The sequence below is a fragment of the Austrofundulus limnaeus genome, unplaced genomic scaffold, assembly GCF_001266775.1.
Source record: "Austrofundulus limnaeus strain Quisiro unplaced genomic scaffold, Austrofundulus_limnaeus-1.0 Scaffold194, whole genome shotgun sequence".
NCBI classification, from domain to species: domain Eukaryota; kingdom Metazoa; phylum Chordata; class Actinopteri; order Cyprinodontiformes; family Rivulidae; genus Austrofundulus; species Austrofundulus limnaeus.
The window spans coordinates 567306-575818 of record NW_013952596.1 but is presented as its reverse complement, the minus strand read 5'-3'; the positions used below and the strand labels follow the sequence as shown (position 1 = coordinate 575818).

At 37.6% G+C, this 8513-nt stretch overlaps 2 protein-coding genes across 5 annotated transcripts in view; one reads left to right on the top strand and one right to left on the bottom strand.

The window, feature by feature from the left end:
- Positions 1-4481, bottom strand: part of LOC106524616 (uncharacterized) — a 20630-nt gene extending 16149 nt beyond the window's left edge. Inside the window, exon 1 of the mRNA XM_014018483.1 lies at positions 3917-4481. Coding sequence (XP_013873937.1) covers positions 3917-4247 — 331 coding nt within the window. The 5' untranslated portion in view covers positions 4248-4481. The remainder of the gene's footprint in view (positions 1-3916) is intronic.
- The window catches only part of noctb (nocturnin b), a 16439-nt gene that overhangs the window by 850 nt on the left and 7076 nt on the right, over positions 1-8513 (top strand). Inside the window, exons 2-3 of one of the 4 annotated variants that reach the window (XM_014018506.1) lie at positions 388-496; positions 593-659. Coding sequence is in view for 1 of the 4 variants with exons in the window: in XM_014018504.1 (XP_013873958.1) it covers positions 7236-7248 (13 nt within the window). In the remaining 3 variants the exon portion in view is untranslated. Of the gene's footprint in view, positions 1-387; positions 660-3902; positions 3993-5385; positions 7249-8513 lie in introns of those variants that run through there. The other 3 variants (XM_014018505.1, XM_014018507.1, XM_014018504.1) reach the window with 3 other exon arrangements.

Below are 8513 nucleotides of genomic sequence, written 5' to 3'. Positions count from 1 at the left end.
TGTGCAGCTGTGATGGGTTGTGTACATCACAGCTGCACACAGCTGTGTGTCAAAATAGTATATATATTTATACTTCTCATCCAAACACAATTAAATTCACTCTATCCATGAGACACAATTTATCAGGATGGTATTTTTTAAGTAATAACAACTCAGAATAAAATAGGAGTAAAGATTTTCTACTTCTTACCTTTTTAATAAATGTAGTGAGTAAAAAGTACAAATAATTGTGTAAAAATGTAATGAGTAAAATTTAAAAGCACACTGAAAAATAATTACTCAAGTAAAGTACAGATGACCAAAATTTCTACTTAAGTACAGTAACAAAGTATTTGTACTTAGTTACTTTACAACTCTGCTTGAATACATCCTTCTGTCTGTTTTCAGATTTGCACACTTTTGGTGATGAAAGACACGTTTCCTGTGCGATCACATCCACCAGATGGCAGAAAGGTTTAAGTTTTTCTCCTTTGTGACCTTGYCCTGCCTCTAAAGGGTCAGTCAGCTGCTCTCTTTTACCCCACCAAACTAAAACAAGCACACATGTACATGCTAAAGGAGGCACGTTGTTTTTCTCTGTGCCACACACCAGCGGGAGGAAACACTGCGGAGGCTTTGCTGCTGCTGAGACTGAAGACCACCTACTTCCTGTGAAGAAGGTAGGCGTTCAGAAAAACAAGGAGCAGGATTTTGTTCTTAATTCTTAGCTACACTGATTGTGATGTGGTTCATATGTGAGGCAGGGTTTTTTTAGATATCCTGTTTTAAATCTCTCTTATTCGCTTCTTTATATATTTGTGCGAGTAAGGTTGCTGCCACAAGTCTCATTTTTCCTCTTGGGGGATGTTGAATCAAAATGTTTGTTGTATTAAAACTGCACTGATGGCTGCCTCCTGTAAACCTCTGCAGCAGGAAGTTAGCATTTAAAAGCTGGGAATAAAAAACTAATTTTATTCTTGAAGTGCTTTGACAAAACATGAAAGTCCTAAATGTTGACTTTTTTTTAAAGTTCCATCTCTAAGAAAAGACGCATTGTGTGACCAAAACAAGCCACCGCTGTTTTTACAACTGATGATGTCGGTCTTTGTTTATGTTTGTGTCGYCTCAGCCGTGCAGTGGAGAAGGCTGGCCGTCTTTAAGGTCAAAGTGTGAAAGGAGCAATTTAACACCACAAACCCTGACCCACACACACAAATAACCGCACACGTCCAACATGCATGTAAAACAATACTTGGATTCTGATAATCTGCTGTTGCTGCCCTACAGTTGTCACGTTGTGTAAAAATATAAACTGTTTTGTCAAGAAACATTGCTTTATGTGGACACCTCAGCTGCAGATGATAGTCATGAAAACCATCCAGTGGTTCACCAGATATTTTGCTAACAAACAGTTAAATGTAATAGGGATGTTGGCTGCCATTTTCTTCCCAAACTGCTGTGACCGGATTGTGTCACGCTGCTCCTGTTGTTTCCTCCTGCTTCGTTATTTCTACGAATTTCAGCAAAGCGTGCTGACGTCAGGTAGTTAGCTACAGCCTGGTCTTCCAGTTTTTAATTTCTGTCGATGTGTTTTGAAGAGATGCTTATTTGAAAATAGTAAAGTCAATCACCCGAGTTTTTCTAGTGAGCTCTTTAAGAGGTAAGCATACTTGAAGAACATTATTTGATCTGCCTTTGTTCCAAATTCCATACTGATTTGAAATGTTGAAGTATTTTAGCAAAGTGTGTCAACGTTTGTCTTCGTCACTTGATGCCTTTCACACTCTGTAATTGTTGGAGGAGCTTTGTTTACAAAACAGAYGTTCACATTGGGCCTCATGCAAGAACTTTTTCGTATTTTTATCCTAAATTTCTCTTACTTTGGTTCATACGAAGGGCTCGTACGAACATGCCACWTCAGATTCAACAAACTCTTCTATCTTCAGGAAAAGTGTGTAAATGAGCTGCGTAAACTGATGAATGCATATCCAGATGCTCGTGCACGAGGAGAGGAGATTAGCATAATTACCACAAAAACACCATTTAAGGATATGCTTCCTGCCCTAAATACCAGGAAGTGTCCATTCATGAAAATGACAGCGAAAAGTAAAAAGAAGAACTTTACGAGTTAGAAGATTGAAATCCTGCTCTCCGAGATCGAGAAAAAAAATCTGTCATTTTTAGCAGCGTCAGCTGTGGAATTAAAGGAGCTGCTAAAGCCGAGGAATGAAATGATGACTGTTAATGTCGTGTCTACTGTGGGTCGTACAGTCACAGAAATAAAAAATCTAAATCATATTCATCTCTCTCTAGTCCTGCTCTGGTTTTCCTTTGGTCCAGTATTTTTAATTTAAGTGTAAACAACTGTGTAAAATAATTTTCATTTATTCAGAAGAAGAGCCACAGCCCGGAYCGATGTGCCCCCTGCCGTCTCCCACGCACGCAAGTGGTGACAGATGCGGTTTTGAAGAAAGCATTTTAAAATGTCTCCAAAATATGGCTGGCACTTTGAAGAAAATAGCGTAACTGATGTGCTGAAATAAAATTTGATTTAAAAAATAACATCATCTATAAAGCTCATTATACATCGAGACAAATTAAACTTCAATTAAAGCATAATTAAAGTTGAAGTTTGAGACCTTCAAGCTAATATTGTAGTGTTACACAACAGCATTAATAGCCAATTTAATTTAACCAATGTATGTCGTTAGTTACATTACTACATTTACAATTATAATTGCAATTCAAACAGAATAACCTACTGCCAACATAATTATGGAGTGTGATTTATTTTCAACTTGAAATATCTTCAAACTAATGAAATATAAAGTTATTGTTGAAGAAAATCCGTCTGGATAACAGCAGACCGACTGCTCGTAAAATATACGACAGGTCTGGACCACTCATGAATTTTCTGGAGAAAAAAATTTTACAATACGAGAAAATTTGTGAATGCCACAAGTTCTCCTAAATCACTCGTACACACAATGAGAACAAATCTGTTCGTACGAACGGTTCTTGCATGAGGCCCATTTTTCTTAAACTGTTTTCATTTCCTTGCTTTCTAAGACACCTTAACTTTATTTGATGTTGCGGTTTGCTGAGATGAACCTTGTAATATTATTTTATACCTTCTCTGCTACTTTTGCATTGGATGTTATAAAGTTTTGTTAGTTTTTAGGATAAAAAGATGCTTCCTACAAAAACCAGAATGTGATTTTTTYCCCCTTAAAATTTCATGGCGATGTCTTGAACACTAAGGAAGTTAATGAAGAATGTGAAATGGTCACAGATTGCTTCTGCTGTGAACTGCAGCAAGAAAACATGAGCTGATTTCACCTAAACAAGCATCCATAACTTGCATACCTGAGATAATCACGATTTCTGTGTTATTTTGTCAAGTTTGTGGTGTTCTTTTTGTATCCGCTGTCAGATTTGAWATTGGTGTGGGATGAAACATTTTATCCACATCCCTAGAGAATGTGTTGGGAATAACTGTCAGCTACGACCACACTGATCTGTATCAAATTAGATGACCACATTTCTGTTTTCTGGGGTCAGCTGGACGTGGCAGCCATCTTGAACATCCAGTGAATAAATTTTGAAATCGTCAATAAAATCTATTCAAAGAATATTTTGCTCACAGAGAAAAACTCGTAGGTAAAATAAAATAAATAAATAAATAAATAAATAAATAAATAAATAGTAATCTAATCAGGATTTATTTATTTATTTTTAGAAATGTAGAGTTTTTACACATTTCACCTCTAGATGGCAGTAATGACTCGTCTGCCGCAAACTGTAGAAGAAGTTCGGTGATGTTTTGATTCCTCAGAAGTGAAGAAAATCTGTTTATAATTTGTATTTATCACCACCAAGTGAAATGTAAACTAGCAAGGCGATGACAAACATAGTTTCGGAGGGGGAGGGGACGTACCTTGTTTTCTCCACACCCTCAGAAGGACTCCTACTTTCTCCAGCGCATCGATGAGTCGCTCATCCGGAGCCTTCCGGTTTGAAAACCTTTTCTTCTTTTTGCTGTCCCGCGGTAACACGAGTTCTGTCTTTTCAATTATCCGACCCGTGGTTGTCTTCATGAACTCTATGTACTCGTCCTCGTGTTTGGTTCGTAAATGCCCGATTAAATTGGTGGTGTTATACGAAGTACGAGAAACATCCGCGTGACAAATATTGCAAGTTGCTACCAGTTTGCTGTGGTTTAGTGTTTTAAAATACTTCCAAACCGCGGACTTTTTGTTTTGGTCCATCTCAGCGGCTGCCGTATAACAATCAAAATTGCCGCGCCGCTGACGTAAAATCGAAGACGCGAAAGCGGAGCGGCTGCGATACAGATCGATGTAAAAAAAAAAAAAAGAGGTCAGATCGATACTCTAGCGTTTGCGTTTGTTGATCTCTTTAGTAAACAGACACGTAAAATAAACAAAAAGCATGTTGTCACCACAGTTTATCAAAGCATCATAACATACTGGCTATTCTGCCTTTTTGATTTTAAAGGGTTTAGATTGTTAGAATAAAATCATCTCATTAAAATCAAATGGCTGTCAAATTTTGTGAACATTGCTCCTTTTCCATTCATCATTTGATATTAATCATCTGGAGGCTGCTGGGGTAGCAGGTAAATACTAGGGATGTAATAATACATTGATGTATCAATTAAATGATTAATRATTCAATTACATGGAAGGAAAACCAAAACATCGGTCCATACCGTCGTCATACGCCCGATGTAGATCTAGTCCATGTCRATCACAGACTTGTGAATTAAATCAAAATTATATCACAASAGACTTGGTGATATTGAAACATCGTATCATCAACCAAACAAACTGACAAAATATTATATTGGGATAAAGCTGGTTAAAAAAACGACACTTTGTCTGGTAGGGGTCAAGTAGCATGGCGGCCCACCAGGCCTATAAACACTGGGGGAAATGCTATGTATGTAGCTTTGTAATGTAGGAATATCTTGTGAGTTAGGGTTTTTTATGGTGCCCAAATTTATGCACCTGCCTAGTTTTGTTTAACCAATTATTGCACACTTTCTGTAAATCATATTAACTTCATTTCACTTCTCAAATATCACTGTGTTTGTCCCCTGTAGGCCCTGTATGATGTATTTTACTGATATTTTTATCCAAACAATCAATGATTTATAAAGGTAAATCAGGGAAATTAACAAGGCTGCCCAAACTTTCGCACCACATTGTGTAGATGCTAAGTAAGGACAACTGAAGCAGATAAGTTCAATAAATATTACCTCCTGTTAAACAGAGGTCTTTCTTCCCACCGTCACCGAGTGCTTGAAGAGCAGAAATTGATGTATTTGCTCATTGTGTCATGGTGATTCATTACATTGTAATGAAATGTAAAAAAGAAAAGAAAAAAACAAGGTCAGACTAAGTGACACCGTTTCCTGCCTGCTGCTTCAGGATTTTGTTTCCAGGTTGTGAATCACGCCTGCGTTACATTTGCATAAGTTGTGCTTYGTCAGCCTGATTCTGCATCAGCTGTTGGTGGTTCAGCTCTGATGATGTGTGCTCCCGGGTCAGCAGAACCTTTGGTTCTTCATGAAGGAGCTGCCTGGTTGTTTGCCGACACGCACACAAAAAAAAAAAGTTTAAAAAACCTCCACACAGACAAACAATCTTATCCCAGATTAGAATATGAGGATTTTTACAGAAACAGGAAATGTTTAGTGCCTACTGCTGAAAGCCAAAGATGTTTTTTTAGTGTCTGTTAGCAAAATATCTCATACAACTGGGCAGTTTCCTCGTTTTGATTATTTTTTTGTTGTTTGTTTGTTTAAGGTGTTTTTCAGGATTGAAACATTAATTCTCATCCTTWTTGTTTATGAACGCGCTTCATCGTGATCAAAACCCAAACCGAACCCAGCAGTTGGTTTACCTGCTCTCTGAGCCATAACCAAAAGTTGTCAAGGGTGTTGACAGTTATTTGTGAGGTGTGTTTACCTGATTCACCTCCTTAAGACACAGTTGACCTTTGTTCTCCTTAATGCTGAAGGAAGTTTAAAAATACCGTTGAATTGATGTTTTTTTTAAGGGAACTAAAGTGGCCAAAAAAAAAGCCACACAGACCTGATCGCAGTCAGAGATGCGTGTTGTGTTTTTGTTGTTGATTGTTTACTAAAACAACACAGACGTGGTGAGAAGATTTATGATCAAGGATTAGAAAGAGACCAAACTTTCAGGTCCAAAGCATTCATTTACAATAGAAAAGAGTGTTTTCAGTCAGAGCAACAAAAACAGACAACCTGTTTTACACAAACAGATGCCTTTTTTTAAACTGCTGTCGCCTCACAGAAAGATTACCGGTTTTTTTCTGTGTGGACTACTTGACGCGCTCTGCCTGTGCAGGTTCTCTCCAAGTATGACAACATCCCCTCCCCGTCCAGAATGTGCGTGGGTTTTCTCCAGGTGTGTTGGGTTCTCTGGCAGCTCTAAACTGTCCCCAGGTGTGAATTGTTGTTTGTTTCCTTCRCCTCCGTGTGAGCCCTTGTGATCGACCGGTGGCCTGACCCCACCTCTCGCCCGGCCACCTCACCTCCTGACACCCTCATGACCCTAAACAGGACGAACCGGGTCAATAAAATGAGTGGAAGTGTTGATAACAGTAAAGAGTCGACAAAGAAATTCTCCATTATTGCAAATCTGCAGATAAATCGGGGGCTGAACAAAAATGCAGGCAGACTATCTTTCTTTTTTTTCTTCGAAGTAACGTACTAGTAAGCTTTCTGAAACACACTACGGATGTTTTAAGGGTTAAATCCTGTGACCTGGTATAAACCTGTATGYTACACATTCGTTCCTTACATTGTTGACAGTGCACTGTGTTTAAATGTGACCGTGTGGGGAAAAATACAGCATTGATCGTGGAAAAAAACACTTACATAACATATAAACTTGTTTTCAGAGTCAAGTGTGCTCTGTTACAACATTCAGACTCGGGAAATCGTCGMAGACCGCTTGCACATTTTTGCACCTCGTGCTCTGTTGTGTAGTTGCAGAGCAGGAGCTGATTCATAACAGCATACACACTGAACCAGCTCAGCAGCACGTGACCTCCAACACTCGGTGAGGTTCTGTGACGTCCCGGTCCATCCCTGCCTCCGGCTGGGGCTTTATAAAGAGCAGCCGAGAGGCCCGGCAGCACACCTGCCTCTGCTGACGGCAAGACGCGCTAGCACCTCACTGACGTGGCTGTAGCTGAAGACTGGGATGGAGACTGTGGGTAAGCTTAAAGGAGACGCTGATAATCATGAAATATGTTAATCAGTAGTTTGGACATTTATTAACCAGAAAACCTTTTTTTTACTCTGATTTCGTCTTTTCTSTCAAAAAATGCAAATGTTGGTGAATCTTACAGCTCATTTTCTGACACCTCTTTGTTTTTTTGTTTGATTTTTTTCAAATTAAAAAGTTCTTCAGGTTTGTTAATATGAGTTAATAWAAAAGATATTCACTGTTGGAAACTGGAACAAAACTGGTTTGGATCCAGAACATTTCCAACAAASCGTCAACCAGATGCTTTTGTTTTCAAAGTTGTTAATGAGAACATGTAATTAAAAAATTATAAAGTAATTAATGTAATGGTTTGTGGTTTTTTAAAAAGTGAACACATCTGTTGTGCAATTTGACCAGTTTAAAGTTGACTCAGACTCTCTGAGAAACTGGAAAAATGTCTGTTTATCTGATTTAAAAAATAGTCAGGGTTTGGTTTATTTAAATTTGAAAGTTGCTACAATTTTTTTTATTTTACGTTATTTTTTTGAAAATATGTAAGAAGTACCAACATGATCCCAATAAATGAAACAAATGTAGATTTAATGTTAAGAAAAATGAAAAAAAATTATCAGTATATTTGATCCCAGCTGTCGGGGTTATTCTGAAATAATTCCTGTCAGTAAAAGCTGCACTTTAAATCCCATCTTCTAAAAGCCATTTGAGGCTAATTGAAGGGCAGTGTGGGAGGATAAGACTACTCCCTGGAATCTTTTGTTGTTTAGGCTCAGGAGTGAAGAGAATGTTTACTTTACCTGTCATCACTTATGTCTCCTGTTTCAGGCCCTTTTCCTGAGGCCAGATAAGGGTGTTTTCATTTTAAATAGTTTTGTCTTAAAATATGTAAAAATGTGAAACATTTAACCTCTATTTTAAAGTTTAGTTTAGATTCTAGATGTTGTTCAACCTGAGAAACGCGTTGTTTGCTCTTGAAGTAGAGGCTGATGACTTCTTTTTTAAACATTTAACTTCACTTTAATTTGGCTTCTGAGCAGAAATAGTTTTTGAAATATGTAAAGAAAAATACTTAAGTTAAACAAGTCTTTATGGTATTCTGGCGCTAGCAGAGATGTAATGTAACTAAATACTTTTTTAATGTACTTAAGTAGAGATTTTGGTTATATGTACTTTACTTGAGTAATTATTTTTAAGCCTATACATTTTAGTTCCACTCCTTACATTTTTAAAAAAAAAAAAGATAAGAAGTAAAAAGTT